Consider the following 20,888-nt stretch of genomic DNA (forward strand, 5'->3'; position numbering starts at 1 on the left):
CAATAAGAGAGCCGGCATTATTTCTGGCCTCAAAACCACGCGGCGAGCGTCTCACGCCCTCCTGTCTAATCCAACAATGAAGGTACATTTTCTCGAAACTCGTTTTTGTTTTGTTCCTTTCGGAGAATGGGCGTATGCAAAGAACATGATTGCGTTTAACCAAGAAGTCTCGCTTCCTGTTGTACCGTATCACATGTTGGCAGAAAACCTCCCGTGGGCACGCATAGGAGAACGGCTTTCTATACGAGGGAGAAACCGTATGCCGATTCCAGATGTAATACAACGAGTACAAGTTGAATATCCTGCACGGCTGTAGGACGTGTCGCAGCTAGATTGAAACATGCCCTCCTGACAAGTTAATTTAACGCCGTGGGAGAGAAATCAACCGCACAGCGCCGAAGAGCCGAGGCTTTCTGTTGAGTGACGGGAAGCTGAATTATCCAGGGAGGATCCTGCAACACTAGCTTGCAAGACATAAGCACTTTGGCTTCTAAAACATCAAGGTCGGATTCAAAGTTATTATTGGCCTATTTTGTAGGTTCGATAACCCGCCAGTTTCCGGCATTGAGAGCAAAGGTTTTTTTTGCAATACTTTGTAAGTCAACGAAAACACCTCACCTTTTACATTCCCAGTTTTTGCGTTTAAACATATCCAACCGCTTTGGGTAAATACATTTATTTGTGACCAATATAGATTAATAAATACTATGTATATGTATCACAGTGCAGTACAGGGCATATATAAAACGTATTGCAACGGGACGGGATTATAAAACAAAAATAGCCAGACATTTACAAAACGTGATACAACACTGGAAAAATTTCACAGGCCGTCAGTCCACACTAATTGTGACGCAACAGAAGAAGCGATTCAAGAAATAAACACAGACAACGGAATATGTTCCTTAATGCTATAATTTCGTAGTTAGTGCTTTATTGAGATATATTGATTATGCATAAAGGTGGGTTTTCTCGTTGTGTGCTCACTTGCTGTATTTACGGAGGTAGAAATGCAGCCACAACAGTCGTACCAGCAATCTCAACGCCGTAATTGCGCATTTCTATGGAAGGATCACAGCTGTGAATACGAGACACTATATATGTGACGTGGACAGCAGGATTTCTTCTTTTTCCTGTTGGTCATTCGCAAACTGGCGGCAAACACCACGTCGTCGCATCTACGGATTCCAAGGCCGCATGAGGTCGCTCCACGACATGGTGCTCGAGTCGTTGACCACCAGGTGGGGTTGTATCTTCAAAACGCATTTAAGTTTTCCGGTCGAGTGTTTCTCGCAGACAAAACACTGTCGCTTGTCATTTTCTTTGCGGTGAGTCTTGGCCAAACTCGAAGCACATTCGTAAACCTGTAAATGAAGTAATTATTGCGGCCGACAGATCATATCCAGAACAAATAGCGTTTTTTTGCAAGCAGTTCTATCTGCTTTAATGCAGTAAACTTTATCAAGGAACAGTTTCACTGGTGACAATTATATTTCAATGGCCACCGCACGCGAGGAAAACATGTTTCGCTTTATAAGAAAACTTGAATAGTTTCTCATAAAATGTCTTTGGTAAGTGGGCTGTTTTTAACAGAAGTCTCCATTTACTGTTGAAAAAAAATTGCTTTTTTACCTCTGATAGTTTGTCCTGCATGCAAAGCCTCACAGCTTGTGGGAAAACGGTGAAATGGTTTTGTTTTGTCGTCTTGCTTCCAGGTGGTTTGATCACTGCATTTCTGATAACTGTAAAATGTTATACGCGTTATTCACTGAAAAAAAATTGTGAGCTTGCACATTTTCTTCAAAAATTTGTTGGTAAATTTCCCCAAAAAGTCAATTTTGTATGACGATTCTTTTGCTGCAAAGAAAACAGGTTGCACTTTTACTAAGTTTTTCAATAACTTCCTTGGAAGTTAACCTTTGCCCTCATTGGTACCAATTTATAATGTAGCGACCATGATACATCGCAACAATTACACTGTCACTCACATTCGTTTAGATTCTGAAGCGTGGAATAAGTTTGACGATCGAACGTAAAAAGTGCCAACGTCAGAGCAGCCGCTGCTCGCACAGATGGAGGATAATTCAAGTACAAATGATCCAACAACGCCAACTCGCACAAGTAATGCGAGAGTAGAACGATCTCCTCAATGATACCAGATTTCTATAATTTAAATGCGAGGTAAACATACATTTAAAGTACCTACTGATGTTTTATCAGTTAAATTAACTAAAGGACATGCATAGTAATAAGAAATATAGCGACTCTTAAAACTTGTGTAAGTAATTGTTTGCCATCAAATTTGCTTGCAAAGGCTTTTTGGGGCTTTGCTTCGGCGGATGGGGAGCAGCCATTTTCCATTCTGTTTTTGGCAAGTAGCCAAATACAACTCCACGCGCACGTTTCGAAAACCAAACCCAGGCGCTTTAATGACCACTAACACACTGCGGGTCGGGTGTCCGTTACCTCGCTAAAGATCATAAGATACTGGTGTGCGGTGGGTACGGCCAGTCTGAAGTCGAAAACCCGCAGGATCAACCGTTCCATCATCAGCACCTCTGACCGGGTGTACGTGTCCGCAGTAACATACGCGAACTCATCGGCATCTGGGGGGCATATCTCTTCAAACTTGGCCGCTAGGAACATCGCGGTTGTGCCTGGGAAAAGGCACAGAACGTTGTGTGCGGGACCCGATGTTTGATGTGCGCGTATTGCTAACTGCGGGGCATTAGTCGCGGGTCACGTGCGCGCCACGGTTCAGTAAACTGCTGGTTCACCGAAAGCGCTCTGTGAAAAGTGTTTTTCTTGCGGGGTGACGAAAACCTGATTGCGGATCTTGAAATAGATACAGGGAAACGCCATTTGCGCGTTGCGTTAATGAATTTAAAATAAAAACAGCGATTATTGGTCATGTCGTTTTTTGTTGCTTCACACATTTTCATTGGCATAAAAATGTATGCAATATTTAACTTTGCTAATTAAGCATCTTAAAAGCTTTTTTTTACATTTTTGGTGAAAAGCTTTGCTCGCACAAGCAAAAGTGCGGATACCAACCCAGTACAACAAGAAAGCTGCTTTAAATCAAAAACAAAAAACAATTGATCTTTCTGACCTAGCAACTGAAGCTTTGACCTTGTAACGGACATAGTAGATAGGAACCGGTCGACGAAAGCCACAGCTAGATGTAACGTCTCGTTGTGTAGTTTGTATTCGTCCTGGACCTCCACAAGCCAATCTACCAACTTCACTCTCATAGGAGCTGTTATCTCGCTTTGCTCTTCCAAGTAGCAGGGATTAGGCATGTATTTTGCTTCGGTGTCCCGCAGACAAGTTAGAATGTCGACCAGGTATTCGTCAAGCAGGCAAAGATCCTCAGAGAGATGACCTAAGGTGGATGGTTCCTTGTGGTTGGAGTGACGAGGGGAGAGGAGCTTGTGAGAACTATCGCCCTCATCAACCAAATCACTGCCATCCGCGCTGCGGAATGACGAGTCAGACGATGTGTCGATGCTCATGGACTCTACGCTGCTTTGCGAGACATGCAGGGGTGGAAAAAAGCGGCTTTTATGGATTTGGCAATTGGGAAGTTCGTTTTCCACGTTTGTGCCGCCGGTTATATCACGAAGCGGCAGTCGGTAGATGTCGCTGCTTACCAGGGCGTGATTATTGTCATGCTGCTGGGTACGCACTGCCTTTGTGTCTTCAAGACGCAAAATCGGCTTTTTTATCTGAACACATCCCAAACGCGAGGAATTGGCCTCCAGATTATCATCCCGAATGTTCTTGGAGCGCCGGAGGCAGAGCCATTTATGACCCGTTTTTGCGGCCCTTGACGGTTGGACTCTCGGTGCATTTAGGTCTAGCTGACCTAGGGGCTGCCTTTCAGTAAGCATGTTGCTGGTAAAAGGCTACAGAAATAAAATTACTGGCGTTTGTTAAAGAATTAGTCTTGCTACAGTTAAAACCAACGAAACAAAATTGATTTTAAGTTGTGTTAGGTGCAATTTATCACACGCATGGCTTACCTCTCTTTCCCTATCAATGCTGAATTCTCAATTCAACTTTTTTTTACTTTCTGCTTTTGTTTTGCAATCTTGTGCTTGTGCTCAACAACAAATCAAACTCAAAATAACATCACAAATCTGTTATGAAAGTCTTTGTAAAACAAAAACAAATATCAATCAATCATTTTTCTGTGACGACATAATGTACTTTTTGTGACGTAACGGTCGGCTTTAATGCCTCTGTTTTGTACACAGGCAACACAAAATAACCATAAAAATTGTATATTTTACAAGGTAGAAACTAAAAACAGTTATACTGGCCTCGAATTTTCTGTGTTATCAAGACGTGTTCCAATAATTCTGTTTTGTCTACGAGAATAATGCCACACCGAGACGCAGTAAATATTTTTATTATTTTGATCACGCAAAAGGGACAAGACACAACTACACTACAAATACATGCACTTAAACAGGTGTGGTTGAAATAGAAAAATCCTCAATAGTTCAATAATGCGCTATTGCGCTCGCTTCAATTCATCGCTGTCATTTGCTCAGGTAGGGAAGGCTTGTTACTGAGAGCGGTAACTGTAAAACAAAGCAGTGTTTTTTTTAGTGATTTTTTGTTTAGATTTCCAAATCCATGTTTTGCTGAGACTATTTTTCTTGCAAAAACATGATTGACCAGACTTTATGTAAATTATTCTGGAAGTAATTCCCCATTCTGTTGTACAATCGCTGTGACGATACCCACCTCTTGTACTTTATATCACAAGCAGCATGAAAACGTTTTTAAATAGACGTTTCCAAGCTGCTTGTCATATAAAGTGACTACCAGTGCGAACAAATGTAATATATCCTTTATATATACAAAAACTACCATATTTGCTTACTAGTAGGTGTAGTATTGGTATCTGTAACAATCGGCCTTGGGGTAGCTCGCACTCCATCTGTAGTAACTGCCGAAGTAATAGGTTGGTGCATACAGAGTTCTGTATGTACATTTGTAGGAGCAGCTATAGTGGAGAACCAGCTTGGCGATGCTTTCAGACCAGTAGCTATCGAATTCACCCACGATCTTACTACAGTAGCTCACGAGTTTGTCGGCGTAAGCGGCAATGAGATCAGTGGCTGGCTCTGGAAGATTTTCACCGTGGTAGGCTGTGATCATCTTGATGTAGGACTGGAAATGAGCCAACTTGCCCTGTGTGTAAATTGATGCTAGATTAGGGGTACATAGTTGCTTATTTATTGACAGTAAATGTTTCTTTCATCCGTAAAAACTGCCATATTTTCATGGTATTGAATCGTAGGCGTCTAGAGCGACCCCTGGAAAAGGCGAAAATCACAGAAAAATATTTTGCACCGCCTTTGATTTTTTCCGCATACGCCTATGTGTTGAATGTATATGAACAATAAATAAGTATCTTTTATTTAAACAGTAATGTTTTTTATTTATCGCAAAACACACTTTTTTCCCGAAGATTAGGTTTTGTGGTGACGCAATAATATCCAAATTCTACTTTTAAACTATTTGTTTAACTTACAGCGGAAAGGTGTTTGACCATCGACTCCTTCTGTCTGTCGCGATTGGATTCCAAACTCTTCTTGTAGCTGGCGATCCTGGAGGCGCGGTTGGACATGCAGGAGGCGTAGGAATCGATGAACCTCTTGAAGTAAGATTCTGCGTTTTCCCTGTAGCGTTTAATGCTGTTACTGAACTGCACGGCGCATTCGTTGATGCGAGCGATGAGCTGCTTCTCGTATGCGGCAACCGCGTCGTTGTAACGCTTCTCAAGTTCTTGTTTGAGTTTGGCGAGCTCCGCTTGCTGATCAGGGGTCAGTTGAAGACTTCCGTTCCTTTTGGTGTAAATGTTTAAGTTTAACGTTATGTAAATTAGCGGTTCAATTCGCGCGTGCCAAAAATTAAAAAAAACTACACCAATTGTACCCCAATATCTACGTGTCTTAAAATTAATAAACTTGTTTCACCTATTCAACCAGTAAAAGGTTTTATACGTAATCCACTAAAGTATTGTGAGTTAGTAGTTGGGGCCCCACTTAAACAACATTTGATTTAAGTTTTCCATAAAGAAAGCGGGTGTATTTTTGAGTGCTTGGTCAATCAATAGCTTTGCTAACTTTATCGCTACTATAACAAAAATGGAAATGCGTACATGTTCTGATATTTCTTGGTGGTGTATCCAATGATCCAGGCATGTCTTTCTTGGACAACTTGCTTGTAGCATTTAAGGTATTCGATGTGGTAGTTTATCCACTTAAGTTTCCATTGGCCGAAGGCGGTCACATACTTGCTGTAAGCATCATCCAATATCTTCTTGAGTTCGGTTTTAACCTCGGCAACGCTCTTGTTCAGAGTGCCTGTGCGTTTTATTATAAGTGTTATGTCGATATTGGTGTAACTGTAACAAAAATTATGGACTTTCATTTTTATTTGTGTTGTTGTCACAACTGGGCGTGGTATAAAGTTTTGTCAGATGAATTACTTCTTCTTTCTATTCCCAGTCGTATTTAACCTAACATCTCATAACAAATAACTACTATATATTTAAAGTATTTTTGTGATACACCATTTGTAACGGAACATGGCATCAAAACAACTTACTGAGGTTGCATGTCTTCAAACCGGTGTATCTGCTCTTGCGCCACCTGTAGCTGAAAGATCCCATGCAGTAGTTGGTGTAGGTGTATCGGCTGTACTGGTACCAGTTGCCCAACTTCTGACTACAAACGCCTTGTTGTTAAAATTTTGACCCCATTACAGCGAGGTATTTTCTTACCATCCGGAGTAATAGTAACTTCTGGCGAATTGAAGATATGAGTTGGAGAGATAGCAGCGGTAAGCACATGTGTAATAACCAATCAGCTTGTCCTTGGCCTCCAGTAGTTGCTTGGTGTATGCAGCCACCAGATCTCTGATCTTAATCATTTCATGCTTGGCAAACGCGGCAACGGCGGCATCGACGATGTCCTTTTCCCACTCTGCGCTACCTGCCAAATTTGTGAAAATAGAAATCATAAAGTTTGGCTCAGATTAACAAAATTTGTGAAAATAGAAATCATAACGTTTGGATTAGATTAACAAAATTTGCGAAAATAGAAATCATAACGTTTATGTGAGATTAACAATGAGGAAGAAGTGGAAATAACGTAAGGGTGAACCACAAACATCACTAAACACAAGTAAAACAACTGTGTTGCAATAATATCTTAATCCTTTCGTTACGTTCATGGCGGTATCTTAACTTGTCGTTCTATCAGACCTCCGCGTCACGTGGTATATCATATAATTACGTTTTAATTTATTTAATTTCAAGCAACCTTATTATTGGCCTTTTTCAATTGTTGACTGCATCCGTAATGGCAAAATCTAACGCTTTAGCGAACTTACAGTGAACTTGGACGAGGGCCGCTCTGTAGTTCGCTGATCTCTTCTTGAGAAGGGCGAGGAGGTACTTGTAGTAGTTGATGACGTAGGTCTTGATCTTGGTGTTGATCTCACCTTGGAAGGCGTCGATCTTCTCGCCACGGGTGACAAGACACTTGGCGGCGCTATAAATTGAATCAGTGTGATTACTACGATATCAGATCAAACATCAATATTCTAACCCGAGAATTTATTTTAGTTTCAACGCTCCTCAAAACCGAATAAAAATCTGGTTCATAACCAGCATTTCAGTGACGTTTAATTATGCTTTCTCTTATTACTAAATACCAAAAAATGTTATCAGTTGCGGTAAATTTTGGGTGTCTTACTTCTCCAACAACTTGGCGTGGAACTCGATGATCGAGTTTAACTTGGAGAGAATGGCGGCGTTGTATTTCTTTAAAGCTTCAGATCTTGCTTCGTCAAGCTTGGCGTTGTAATCGGCAATCTTCTTGTTCTTCTCATTGATAAGACGAGTTTTTTCAGCGGCGTCGGTGACGCAGCTAAATCACAAAGTTTTATTTTTTAACCCATTCTTAAATAAAGATTTTTTGGGTCTAAATGTTCGCTACATTCATCCACTTAATTCTTTCTGTCCACTAAAATTTGTGGAAATGTGGCAGTGACTTCATCACTTTGCTATACAGTCTTACTTAGGGTAAACAAATTTAAAAGTTTGAAAGATATCTCGATGGAATTGTTGCTTTTATTATTTTCTAATTCAATTAGTTCTTGATCTTTCTGGTTATTATTCCGATTCTTCTTAATTATTTGTGTAAAATGACGGTAACTTGATTAGTTTCGCTTTTGCTGAAATGTGTTCTTAAAAGTTACTCAAGTCCTAAAAGTTTGAAAGACTGGTATTCTTACGAGAGTTGGTATTCGTAGTAGCGAGAGATGTAATTGACGAAGGTAGCCTTGAAACTCTTATGAGATTCGTCGACCTTCTTCAACCAAGCGTCTCTAGCGGCGATCATCTCTTGCGCCATCTTGTGGAGACTTTCCTTGAGAAGATTTCTCATTTCGGAAACAATCTCAGATGTGGGTGTTTCTGAAGGTAGAAGAAGTTTCTTGTGTATATTTATTATAGCAAAAGCGTTTCGTACAAGAGCTTATGTGTGAACCAAAACTATGCTCTTGTTCGGACCAGGTTAGACGTGTTACTTTGTATTCTTTTGCCGACATTTTAAAATATAGATGGACGTTTTTTAACTGTTTTAATTCTTAGGGTTGAACGGAAATTAAGTTGAACGCCATATGTTTTAACAATGTAATTTCATGTTCGTTCAAATTGAACGTGTACTGGCAAAAGAAACAGCTCGTACAAACTCTAAGGTCTTTGAAACATCTTTGGCTTAAAAAATCTTAAGATTTCTATTCTTACCTTTCCACCCGTCCTTTCCACAATCAGCTCCAGGATACATCTTGAGAATGTTGGCGTAGTAACGGGTGGAGCACCAGTACGAGTTGAAGCTGACGCGGTAGTAGTATGTTTGTGTGTTCGGATAGACACAGAATCCATTGTGGTAATAATAACTGTAGCTGTACATGCTGGCGGCCTTGGCTGCCTGGAAAATTGCAATTTGCTTGTTAAATATAAAATATTAGCCGTAGTTTGATTAGAACAGGTATAGTAGACTTAACATAGACTGTACTACTTGACTTGAACGCGTAATTGCGAAATATCAAATTTTAGCCATTTAATTTTTCATTGCACCGACTTTTTAGAAAATGAAAGCATTTCCATTTGAGCCGGCGGCGCTAATATCGTTAAAATAACACTATTTTCGTAGCCAAAAATTGCATTTTGGTTTCAAAAACTTCCCAGTCTGATGTATAGTCACTTAACTACTATTGGTTATTAAAATAAACGTTTTCAAAAATATCGCAAACACAAAATCACTCACAGCAAAGCAGGCCAGCAGTACAATAAGGATCTTCATATTCACACGTGCACTTGTTCACGATCCCAAAAAGAGGGAACCTATTGACTGCATCCCAATCTTCCCTGTATTTATATACAATGCATAAGGGGGCGGGGATTGGAAACAGACCATACCCTTTACCAACAAAAACACGTTTGTGACGCAAAACGAAGGGAGAACGTTACAATGTTGAGTGCACTCCATATTCGCACCTGCAACTTCGTTCACAAATTGATTGGGATGTTATTGGAGGCGTTGTCACGTACGTACATTGCATGTGAGCGATTGTTATCCCACATGCAAGTGCTTTTACAACCGCAAATAAATTAAATAGCGACGTTTTGACAGTCGCGGGTGCGGCTACGCGCATTCGGAAGTGTTCATGCGTCAGTTGAGTGTTCAAGTGCTCGTGGATGTTGAGTTTGTTGTGCTTGTTTCCGTTGTTCCATGGTACGAGGATTTTGGACCTTGCGTTTGTTTGAATTGAGTTTCTTGTTGATGCTGCCAGGTATATTATACAAACGTTTATTGGGCTTTTATGGCATGGGAACTTATTTAGTACGATCGTCGTTTCTGTCGCCAAAGTCGGGCAGATAAAATTGCCCTGTATGTTTCTTCATGATAATATTTTTCATCAGGGCTCGAAGTTGGATATTTCACAAATACTCGTAGAAACATTTACAGAATTACATTTCTGCTTTTGTTCGGTCGCATCTTTTGTATTGTCACGTATACATTAATATTAACATGATACTGCGAATAAACACTGTTTGCTGTTTTTGCATGTGAACAAGCTTTAAAAGGCAGTCAAGTCTTTTCCAATCATAACATTAGCACTGGATGACCTATCCCTTGTAAAAGCACAGCTGTAGACGGCAAGTAGTTTTGACAGTAATGCATTTCCTCGTATAAGTGACGTGTTTATTTCAGTGTCCCGTGACTTTCATTCTCGCTTGTGATTGGCCGGTTGTTGAAGTGATGGTAGGGGCAGCGGTTAGGCCCGGTAAAAGCTGGAACCATTTTACAAAGTAAACTAGAATATAAAGCACGTTGGTAGTTTCTTTTACGTAAATAACTGCATGGTTCTGTTCCTATGGATTTTTCCGCATATCGGTTACGGTCCTTATTCTTACAAGGTTTGCGTGAATCTTGAAAACCTCATGCGCGTGTTTTGATTGGTTTTGTGTGTCAGCCTAATAGCTCCTCCTCGCTGGACCTTTACTTTTCCCTATAATTATATTGTGTTGTAGATTTTCCTGCGTAATCTGCTTTCTATCAGGTATAATAGCAAAGAATCCGAAATGGCGTGTGTGGAGAATGGCAACATTAGAAACTCAACATGCAGATGTTGCAACATGCAGACCCTATACTGGTTAACAATGTCAACCGCAGGCTACTATACTTTCTAACCAGAGCAGTCTGCAACCCAACACCGTTTATTGACGTACATACAGCTGGTATGCAATTGCGTAAGATCATCAGATACACATGTACCACATCTTGACGAACTTTGGGTAAAATGGGCAAGGGTCGCCGCCGAAGACCTCATCCATTGCCAGTATAGTACACGAGTTCTTAAGGTTGCAATTGAGCTTGAGTCTTTCCAACGATCCATTGGCTTTACAACGGGTATTGGAGCTAAATCCACGCCTTGAGTAAAATATGGTTGACTTTAGTTAGGTAACAATTTACGGTAATTCTATAACGCTATACAACAGATTTGACAAAGAGATCGTCACTTTCAGTCTCATGACACTAATATGTTTTTTCGAGTGGTCCTATAGGCCACTATAGGTTTGTAGATATCCATGAGAATTTGTTTGGGGCAGTTGGAAAGGTTGCTCTACAAATGCTTCATAGTATAGGGGTTTGACAGTATTTGAACAAAACATCGACTTACGTTCTTCTGTCATCTCGCCCGTAGAATCCATCGGTTATCAATATTTTCTGACCACTTGGACACGAAATTGACCTTTCACTATTCTCGCACACAGTATCTCGATGACGGCTGTGGATTTCAACTGCAAATATGGATAACTTTATAATTTAGTCCCGCTAGCGTTCATTTCTGTTGATTGTGAACAAAATTTAATGTTCAAACCCTACATTAAGTTGCTTAAAGAAATTATCTCAACCGTCCACCGTTTGCAAAACCGTGTTTTCCAATATTTTGAGGTTGGTCTGATAAATTCCTGGAAGTAATTTATAATAATTTACCGCAAGCTGTTAGAGTTAGTCTGACGCAATTTGGCACTTTAGCGCCCACATCCGGTAAAAACACAAACCAAATTTACCATCTTGTACAATAAGAATACAGATGATATCGCAAAGGCGAAATATATATATTCTGTAAACCAGTATCTTGGAATATTGTGCAATAATCTAGGTCAATAATCCGATAGCAAAATGACGTCACCACCCGCGCGAGCCTTATCTGTGACGTCGGTCAGGTCAGCTCCTTATAATGATGAAGCACCAATCGCGTCAGTCAAACTGATGATGACGTAAGTTTTTGTCGAAATGTCTTTTTTTAACATGACAGTGTTAATGACAATATGGGCCAGTGTCTTTATACTCAGAATCTAGGTCAGTCCTCGTAAACAATTATTTGCAAGAATTTTAGTGCCACGATCCCAACCACTCGAAGTTGTCAGTGGGAGATTCACGCTTAATAGGAACATTTCTATATGCATAATATGTCAACGAATAATTTTTCGAGACCAAAATCACAGGGAAACCTTCATCTTACTGGGGGATACACAGTAGTAATCCATCTCCAAGTACTTCCGGATGTTTGGGCAGTTGTTTTCAAATAAACCCTGACTTGTGGGCACTTTACAGCTGGTCTGGTGTTCGCACAACTGCTGAAGCCTCTCGAAGGTTGTGAGGGCCGACAGACACTCAATGTTACCGTAGGCCTCCCTGCACCTGAAATAAGTCGTGTATTTAACGAATTTCCAATTAAGCGTGCGGTAAAGTTTGCCTGCATAAAGGTGTTTTGAGTTTGTTAAGCTTTGTTTGTTTATTCGTCAAGTTCAGTGGTTCTCAGCCCTTTTTCTCTCATTTCCTCCCACTTTCAGTTAAAACGGAATCCTTATTTCCCACTAGTATGTTTATTGTGACTGGTTTTATCTAAAGTAACACAGGTAACTGTGTAGCGATGTTTGGGAATAATCTGCCGTTGGTGTCACATTAAGTGTAGATTAGTTTAACGTTGTATGCGCTAAAGAGCCATACTAGTCAATGAGAGCTGCAGACAGGTGTACACACTGTTTCGACCTGCAAGGTCTCATCAGTGCAGCTAGTGACTGTGGCACTGGGCTAGATTGTGGACAAGCAGGCACACAGATTTTCACTTTGTGGTACCTTTCGGTCAATCGTCGATATGTTGAGTACCAAACTAGTTACAGATCAACATAGACGTGGTTCGTCTATGTTGTTTAGTGGCCAAACAACTGTTCAACGTTATTGGTAAAATCTTAAATCACGTTAACAACGATCCCTACGTCAAAACGTTAAACTTGAACAGGATGCGGTGACTCAATGCATATCGAGCACTTGACCTATACTTGTGCCGTTCTGTTCTTCCATAAAAACCCCGGTGAACTTTAATCTTATCTCCGTTCGAGCATCTTGCTGTTGCCGTCCCAAAGTGGCAAGCTTCTGTCTTTATTACTGGCTTGTGACCTAAAAAAGGAATCATTAGGTCCTTTCAAATCCGTTGTTCTGTACCTAATTTTGTGTAGGATCGACAGATCGCATACCACAAAGTGGAAGCATCTGTTCCTGCTTACGTGACCAGCTAGTTTAATGCAACAGTCATAAACTGCAACGACGGGACCTTTTAACGCACGAAACAGAGTAGATTATTTACAATGTAAATAAAATAAGTGCCATTGAAACCACCGCATGTTTCTTAAGAGAAAATATCTCAAAAGCAAACGAGCTAACGCATACCCTCCAGTAAGGAAGCAAATCAACAGAAGTAGTTTCGCGACTTTTTCCATGCTGCAAAGCGAGATGATCGGTGTCGATTCGAAGTAGGACGGCATGGGGTTTTGGTTCCACCTTACCTACTGACAGGCTGGCCTAATTTCTCGTTTTTACGTTTCCGATGTTCACCACTTCGGTGCTTGAATGCAAGACGACGATAAAAGTGTCTAAATTTGCGAGACTTGCTTCCGAGCAGACAGTCGTCCAGACTTTCCGACAAAAAATCGTTTTTGATTTAGGTTGCATTCTGCCCCCTTCTGACCTATTTACATTCATGTCGTAACAACACTTAAGGAAAGTGTTAACTGAAAGCTATTTCGAAATCACTCGCTGGACAATCTTTTTTCAAAGAATTTTTATTATATTTTTGGCAGTTCTGCTTCAAACATCTTTATTGGTTACGAAAGCATTTACACTAATGTATATAAAACAGAAATGTTATCAATTCAAAGTTAGGTTTTCAATGCATTTACTCGACATTACGTGTCATTACCCTTTGTTAATTTTCGTGTATCTGCAAAACTGACTATTTTTACTGGTTAAAATTTCCGCGATTCTCCTTATGCTTGACAGTGACGTTTAGACAGTATATGTTGCAACAGATAATTGTATTACAACGACTGGAAAAAATCCCCAAAAAAGGGAGTACTTGATAACGAAGCAGGAAAATTAAATGTTGTACTTTGTGTTCCCTCGCCTACTTGCGACCAATAAAAACCCCTGTTTGATGCTTTTAGCATCAAACAACAATTAATGAAACGTTTTCATTGCTTTGCGAGCCACCAGGTGTTTTAAACGTCAGCGGTACACAACATTCATCAACTTATTTGTGAGATACGCGACCCCCACAACTAGACCCGAAAACGTTATCACAGCCGAACCGAGAACTTTGAACGCAAAGGTCGTCGAGGCGAGTTGCTTGACGAATTCCCCGCCCTTGTTCTTGTGCGGAAAATTTAAATCCGGGATTTCATCGCCGAGAAATTCACAGAGAGGTTTCCAGCCTTCCGACACATTGTACACCAGGAGTCGCTCTTTTGGCGTGTTCTGTAATTACAAAGGGTCTCATTACAACGTCCTTCGAAGCTCCAAAACACAACAAACTGTCAAAACTGAATCACACATCAAGACCTGCTAGCTTCCACACTCGGCATGGTTTCAGTCATTACCGAAACTTCCACATAGGTATATTTTGGTATTCTATAGTTAGCATTTTTATTCTAAGGGTCAAAATAATGGACGTAGCCGTACCATATCGTATGTATAAATCCGAAATAACCCTTGATTAACTAAGGCAGTGCACAAGCGATTTTATTATCCGCATTACCACCATGTGTAAGGTGTATGAAAGCCAGATTGCTCCAGGATATCTGACCAACATATATGCTGATGTACTACAGGCACCAACGTAGTCTTATATTATGAATGGTCAAAATTACATTTAGCACGTCCTCGTTGTGTTTCCGGTATTGCTTCTTCAGAACTGCTTCGGGATAAACCTTCAGTGTGTTGCTTGGAAAGTATGACAAGTCGCCGAATGTTTTGTCTGCAAACAAATGGGTTCATCACCGTTCACATGTGAGTTGCGAAAAGTTGCCATTGATGAGGTCAATATGAGGTCAAAACATCAAAAAAAGATGAGGTCAAGTTAACAAGTGCGAACTTTCCGCAGATAATAGATATTACACTTTAATCGTAACTTACACATATCTTTCTGATAAGAGGCTCTTATCCAGCACAAGGGCGAAAAAATGCCGGCGAACCAACGAAGCCAGTCGCCGTTCAAGACTCGGAACTGGTTGATTAAACTTTTGTACCACGATTCTTCATCTCTCGTTGTCAGGATGATCTACAACAGGAAGGAATGGTCGTTGGGGTTTAAACAACAATTTTTAATCTTTCCAAATTTCTGTCAACAGCTTAAAGCCAACCTCTGTTAACTTGAAAAAAGCAATAACTTATCAATAAAAACACACTTGTTTTCCGACACGTAAAATGTTTTATGGTCGAATATATGATGAAAACCGACGTCTTTAGACGAACGGCGTTTAGCAACCATCATTAGATTTGGCTTCGCATTCCAGGCATTGTAGCCAAGCTGGATAAGCCACTGTTTTTTTCGACAAGTTTTAGCGGCTAACCAGGCCTAACGCTCTACCGACTGAGCTACAGTAGCTTAGCGGTTTTGCGGGTAATGTTGTGCGCAAGCGCACAACTTTGTAAGGGAACCTGATTTAGCTAGGCTGGGAAGCTTGTAAACCCAATGATCCCCATACGATAGCTGTGATCGCCAAGTAAGGACCTGCACAGCGGGGCATTCCTGCCAATCGATTACACGAAACGTAGCTGCGTTTAGCAACTATGGTGTTAATATTGACACCAATGTTGTCGATATGCTACGGTGTTTATTAAAGCCTAACCTTCGCCTCAGGAAAGGCTTCAGCCAGTTCTTTCCAATAAGCAAACACAGGGATATCGGAAAGCGCATCGACGCCGTCAAATATGTGTCTAATGTCTTGCGTTGTTGCCTGGCCCTTGAAAATCTTGTTCCATCCAGCGTAGAGGAAAAAGTAATTCTCAACAGCGTCGTAAGTCTCGTAACCAAGTAATCTAAACGCGTTGGTCATTGTCTTTGTGCCGGTTTTGGAATAACCGACCAATATTATCTTCATGGTTCACCACTACTTGTGTTCACCAATATTCTCTATCCTCTTTTTATATCATGTTTACTAAATCTGAGAATATCAGAACGGTAATAATAGATTTCAACATCTAGCGATGTACTCTCATTTCTCTCTGATTTTGCACGCATACAGCACGACGAAGTTTCAAACTAACTGATGCATTTCAGTTGGAAAAAAACTGAAACTGTATTAATTCATTATCTTCATGTCTTGTACTAGTAGGTTCTCAAATGTCACAACAATTTCAGTGACTATGTGCCAACAATACATGTTTTTGCCATAAACTGTTTCTCTTGTCTCAACAGACCGTTGCTAAACTTCATGCCGAAGGCAACTCGAAAGAAAAAGGCGCCTGCGAGTTACTGGAGCGCGACAGAAAACAGTGCCTTTGGCGCATCACATTTAACCAGAGGGAACAAAAAAATGGCCAGTCAACAAAACTTTGAACGCGGGTTGCTTGGCCACCTTACAAGGTAGGGGCATGATTTTTGTACACGTTATAGATCATAGACTGACCTTTCTAACGAATACCAATTTGACAAATAAGTCATTACAATAAAGCGTGTGCAGGCTTGTAAATATATCAACTAAATCAGCGGGCAAACAACCGGCAGCTGATCGTTCCGTATATTGTTCTGAAATGACGTTTGTGGAGACTTGGAGACCCTATACTGGTTAACAATGTCAACCACTGGCTATTACACTTTCTACAACTCTATCTAGTTGGCAACCAGAACAGCATGCAAACAACACCGTTTATTGACGTACATACTGCTGGTTTGCATTTGCGTAAGATCATCAAATACACAAATACGAAATTTTGACAAACTTGGTGACATATGGACAAGGGTCGCCGAATATTTCGTTCTTTGCCTCCAAGGTACACGAGTTCTTAAGGTTACAATTGAGCTTGAGTCTTTCGAACGATCCATCGGCTTTGCAATTGGTATTGGCGCTGTATCCACACCTTTAGTAAAATGTAGTTGACTTTAGTTGGACAATAATATGCGCCATACAACAGATTTGACAAAGAGATCGTTACTTTCAGTCTCATGAAACTAATATGTTTTTCGGATGGTCCTATAGTAAATGACTTTTAATTGCGAAATACTTGCAGTTAAAAAGGTTGCGCTACAAATGCTTTAAACTATGGGGGTTTGACATTGTTTAAACACAACATAGACTTACGTTATTGTGTCGTCCCGTCCGTAGAAACCGTCGGTTATCAATATTTTCTGAGCATTCAAACACGAAATTGTTTTTTCACTATTCTCGCAAACAGTATCTGTATGGCGGCCGTGGATTTCAACTGCAAATATGGATAATTTTATAACTTAGTCCTGCTAGTAATGTATTAAAATCCAAACACAGCGATCTTCAGACAGCTCAGATCGATTTATTTAGAGAAAAATATATTTCGCCTAAAACGGCATCATCAGTTTCTCCATTTACCAAAACTTATGATAATTTACGGCAGGGTTTTTTGGGTGGTTGGCCTGACGCAAAAGACTCTTTATCGCCCACATCCGGTAAAAACAGAAGCCGAACTTGCCATCATGCGTAATAAATCAACGAATAATTTAAAACCACGATTCGTGACCAAAATCACATACCGGGAGGTGCACAGTAGTAATCCATCTCCATGTACTTCGGGACGTTGGGACAGGGGTCTCCCAAGAAGTCGTTACTTGCCGCCACTTCACAGCTGCTCTGGAATTCGCACAACTGCCGAAGTTTCTCGAAGGTTGTGGCCGCCGATAGACACCCAGTGTGGGGGTTTTCGACGCACCTGGCAAAGTCGTACAATGCAACGAATTTCTGACTGAACGTGTGGTGGAGTTTGTCGGCATAACGAAGGTGTTTTGAGTTTGCTAAACCGTGGTTATTGATTCGTTCAGTGCAGTGGCCAAACTTTTTGGGTCACGGCACACTTTGCTGCTCGAGGTCCAAAACTCCCAATGTTTGTGCCAAATCCACTTTATGGAACGCCACTATTTACAAAACTTTTAGGTCGACCGCTTCCAAATAGCACCATAGTAATAATGGAAAATACAAACGCTTGTATCTGTCACCTTCTAATATTTGCGACTTTACACGATGCGCACCGAAATATTTTATAATTTAATATTTGACGAAACTTTCACGGCCACACTTGAGCCCTCTTCAAGGCACTGCGCGACACGGAATATGATGGGTTGAAAAACCCTCGTCTGTTGCCATGTTTATTGTAACTTTATCTGAAGTAACACATACAGTTGTGTGAAAGCAATCAAGAATAATCTGCAGACGATGGGGCATAAGGTGTATATCGTTGGAATGTTCGTGTTGAAATCTAAATCGCGTGGACTACGTTCCCTACTATTAAACGTTAAACTTGAAAAGGATGCGGTGACTCAATACGTTCTGCCCTAAATAAACATTAGTACAATAAACTAGACCTACTTGTACGGGTCTGTTCTTCCGTAAAAACCCCGGTGAACTTTTATCACAGCTCCGTTCGAGCATCTTGCTGTTGCCGATGTCCCAAATTCACAAGCGTGTACCTTTCTTACTGGCGTGTCAGCTGAAAAAGAATCATTGCGTTCATATAGAGAGTGAAACTGTCCTTTGCAAAGACACAAAACTAGTTTTTACCTTTATAACAGCAATACCTATCACCTAAAAGTACACCTAATTTCACCATTTGTATAATTTTACCAATACTCAACGTAACCAACTATTACTAAGGGTTGTCACGCGAGCTTATCGCACTATTAGTTACCAAGCAGACTAGTTTGGCCATAGTGTGTTCCGTGAATAATTATGTGTTGGATCAACGGTTTGACTGCACTACAATGTGTAAGACTTTGTTCCTGGCTAGCTGACCAGTCAGTTCAGTCCCACAGCAGCAGTGACGAGACCTTATATAACATCTGCTGCTCTACCAAGGGTGTTGTTTAAACTTACTGCATTCGTAGTCCAGTTTCATGTACTTGTTGGTTCCAGGGCAAGGATCGACGAAGTTGAATTGATTCGGGTCCAAAACACACGACCTTTGACCTTGACACACTCCTGTGAGCAGGTCCGTGGAGTTGACAACGTGGCAATTTGATGACGTGGCGCCTCCGCACCTAATGAACGTAATTAAATGGTTGTAAATTCCATTGGACAATGCGGAACAGAAAAACGCCCGATTGGACGTAGTTATGATACAAGAAATCTCTGCGCAATTTGGCAAAATGCGCTTTAGGTAAAACCTATCTCACTAACGTGCGGCTTTTGAGCTTTTTTAGATTTGCACTACATTGCAGGGGAAGATTTTCCTTAGGTACTAAGCAAACAGTCATTTTTATTTTCTTCAATGCTGTGTGCCAGTCTCTGGTCTATACCTATAGTACATCAGGCTCGCGAAAGCTCGGACAAATATAAATGTTTAGCAGTCAGTACTGTAATAATTTTTCGAGACCCACAGATACCACTGCGTATACCCCCATTGCTCCCGCGAGGCCGGTACTCACGTTGTTTGGTCTCTTCTTCCGTAGTAAGCTGTCCGAACGTTAATATACTGGTTGGGTTTACATGATGCTTCACCCTGGCATGTGATTGCCGCCTTCAAGTTTCCTTGGCTCCCTGGAAAAAAAAGAAGAACTTCACACCGATTGCTGTGCGATAGTTCACCGACTAACAAAATATGTTTCTTATGACTTAGAACAAAGCGCCTGTTTTGCCGAATCACAACTGTGTTATTTTCTAAAAACAAAGAGACCAGGCAGAAAAATTTGTTGCAAACGTTTCGGCAAAAACTTGTACGAAATTTACCGAATCGCGAAATTTTGTTAAACGCAAGTTATTTTCGTACATTCCAGCAACTTCGCACATGAAACAGGAATGATTAGACTACCAACGGCGCTCTAAATAAAAAATAAGTGCCCGTAAAACCCATTTTGTTCTTCGAAACAATATTTTTAAATGAATAAGACGAGCTAACGCGTACCCTCCAGTAAGGAAGCCAACCCGAACAGCAGAAGTAGTTTCGCGACTCTTTCCATGTTGCAAAGCGAGATGATCGGTGTCGAATCGAAATACGAGGGAATGGGTTGCGAGTCCATCTTATATACTGGCCGGATGCCCGAACTACTCGTGTTTGTCTTTCGCCTGTTCATCACTTCGATGTCGGTGCTTCAATGCAAGGCGACGATTAAAAGTGTTTAATTTCGCCAGCAGACTTGCTTCCGGGCAAGTCTCAGTCATCGAGACATCCCGATTAGGAAACACTCTCGAGTTCCCGATTTAGATTGCGTTCTGCCCCCTCCATTCTAACCTGTTTACGTCCATGTAGTTACTCAGATTTCTTGTGGTAAAAGTTGTTGACACGCAATCCCGTTGGCTTGACTACCACTTTACGTGTTTCACGTTCTTACACAATTTTCCCTGTATTCTTCGTCCACAACAAGCTATAGGCTGTGGCATAACATTGAGCAACGGCCAACTGTTTAAAACACCGCTATATATTATTAATTCTACAGGAATTCATAGGTTGCTTGTGAATAAGGGCGTGCAGACTTTACAACACATTTGTGGATATGCTTAAACTCTGCAAGAGTTCGCTTAACCATGTTTAACGTAATCTAAAGAGGCCTCGTCGGCATGGATCGTTTAAATGAAATCTGCGTTGATTGTTGTGTGTAAATATAGACGTCGTGTGGTTGAACTCACAGATCGAAAATTATGGAACGGTAAAGAGTTAAACCGAAACCACATGCGGATGTGATTTGTGCGCACGCTTTCTCAACCACCAAGTTAACTTCCTTGTGTATCGCACTTGATGTTTTCGCCACCATAGGTTGTTACTTACTGC

General features: G+C 40.8%; 4 protein-coding genes across 4 annotated transcripts; all 4 read right to left on the bottom strand.

The window, feature by feature from the left end:
* Window positions 1-1,178: 1,178 nt before the first annotated feature.
* On the bottom strand, window positions 1,179-3,893 carry LOC145901791 (cyclin-A1-like). Its single transcript, XM_082989585.1, has 5 exons — window positions 3,113-3,893; window positions 2,467-2,657; window positions 1,989-2,163; window positions 1,633-1,742; window positions 1,179-1,364 (listed from the first exon to the last, which is right to left on the bottom strand). Exons 1-5 carry the CDS (start codon window positions 3,891-3,893, stop codon window positions 1,179-1,181), a joined length of 1,443 nt encoding a protein of 480 aa, XP_082845711.1.
* Window positions 3,894-4,893: 1,000 nt separating this feature from the next.
* On the bottom strand, window positions 4,894-13,426 carry LOC145901792 (uncharacterized). Its single transcript, XM_082989586.1, has 13 exons — window positions 13,332-13,426; window positions 12,124-12,302; window positions 11,275-11,395; window positions 10,919-11,024; window positions 8,834-9,017; window positions 8,320-8,500; window positions 7,779-7,952; window positions 7,414-7,574; window positions 6,803-7,013; window positions 6,628-6,746; window positions 6,179-6,383; window positions 5,549-5,861; window positions 4,894-5,205 (listed from the first exon to the last, which is right to left on the bottom strand). Exons 1-13 carry the CDS (start codon window positions 13,424-13,426, stop codon window positions 4,894-4,896), a joined length of 2,361 nt encoding a protein of 786 aa, XP_082845712.1.
* A 316-nt stretch (window positions 13,427-13,742) lies between these two features.
* Window positions 13,743-16,098, bottom strand: LOC145902700 (uncharacterized). Its single transcript, XM_082990781.1, has 4 exons — window positions 15,788-16,098; window positions 15,072-15,216; window positions 14,807-14,913; window positions 13,743-14,414 (listed from the first exon to the last, which is right to left on the bottom strand). The coding sequence occupies exons 1-4, from the start codon at window positions 16,037-16,039 to the stop codon at window positions 14,166-14,168; spliced, it is 753 nt and encodes a 250-aa protein (XP_082846907.1). The 5' UTR covers window positions 16,040-16,098; the 3' UTR covers window positions 13,743-14,165.
* A 751-nt stretch (window positions 16,099-16,849) lies between these two features.
* Window positions 16,850-20,139, bottom strand: LOC145901793 (L-rhamnose-binding lectin CSL3-like). Its single transcript, XM_082989587.1, has 7 exons — window positions 20,025-20,139; window positions 19,549-19,660; window positions 18,998-19,161; window positions 18,494-18,614; window positions 17,665-17,840; window positions 17,240-17,360; window positions 16,850-17,018 (listed from the first exon to the last, which is right to left on the bottom strand). The coding sequence occupies exons 1-7, from the start codon at window positions 20,137-20,139 to the stop codon at window positions 16,850-16,852; spliced, it is 978 nt and encodes a 325-aa protein (XP_082845713.1).
* Between the last annotated feature and the right edge of the window lie 749 nt (window positions 20,140-20,888).

The sequence above is a fragment of the Ascidia mentula genome, chromosome 5, assembly GCF_947561715.1.
Source record: "Ascidia mentula chromosome 5, kaAscMent1.1, whole genome shotgun sequence".
Lineage (NCBI taxonomy): Eukaryota > Metazoa > Chordata > Ascidiacea > Phlebobranchia > Ascidiidae > Ascidia > Ascidia mentula.

Bases quoted from the DNA above. Each gene is read 5' to 3' on its own strand.
- LOC145901792 (XM_082989586.1), bottom strand. From the start codon at position 13,426: ATGCCGTCCTACTTCGAATCGACACCGATCATCTCGCTTTGCAGCATG. The intron at 11,396-12,123 runs GTAAGATGAAGG...CCATATTTGCAG, and splicing joins TTACTACTGTGTATCCCCCA to TTGAAATCCACAGCCGTCAT. The intron at 11,025-11,274 runs GTAAGTCGATGT...ATTTTACTCAAG, and splicing joins GGGCGAGATGACAGAAGAAC to GCGTGGATTTAGCTCCAATA.
- LOC145902700 (XM_082990781.1), bottom strand. From the start codon at position 16,039: ATGAAGATAATATTGGTCGGTTATTCCAAAACCGGCACAAAGACAATG. The intron at 15,217-15,787 runs GTTAGGCTTTAA...TTCCTGTTGTAG, and splicing joins AAGCCTTTCCTGAGGCGAAG to ATCATCCTGACAACGAGAGA. The intron at 14,415-14,806 runs GTAATTTTGACC...TTGTAATTACAG, and splicing joins ACAACGAGGACGTGCTAAAT to AACACGCCAAAAGAGCGACT.
- LOC145901793 (XM_082989587.1), bottom strand. From the start codon at position 20,139: ATGGACTCGCAACCCATTCCCTCGTATTTCGATTCGACACCGATCATC. The intron at 19,162-19,548 runs GTGAGTACCGGC...TACGTTCATTAG, and splicing joins GGAAGAAGAGACCAAACAAC to GTGCGGAGGCGCCACGTCAT. The intron at 17,361-17,664 runs GTATGTGATTTT...CCATATTTGCAG, and splicing joins TTACTACTGTGCACCTCCCG to TTGAAATCCACGGCCGCCAT.
- LOC145901791 (XM_082989585.1), bottom strand. From the start codon at position 3,893: ATGCTTACTGAAAGGCAGCCCCTAGGTCAGCTAGACCTAAATGCACCG. The intron at 2,658-3,112 runs GTCAGAAAGATC...GCCTTTTCCCAG, and splicing joins GTCAAAGCTTCAGTTGCTAG to GCACAACCGCGATGTTCCTA. The intron at 2,164-2,466 runs GTAACGGACACC...TTTAAATTATAG, and splicing joins ATCTTATGATCTTTAGCGAG to AAATCTGGTATCATTGAGGA.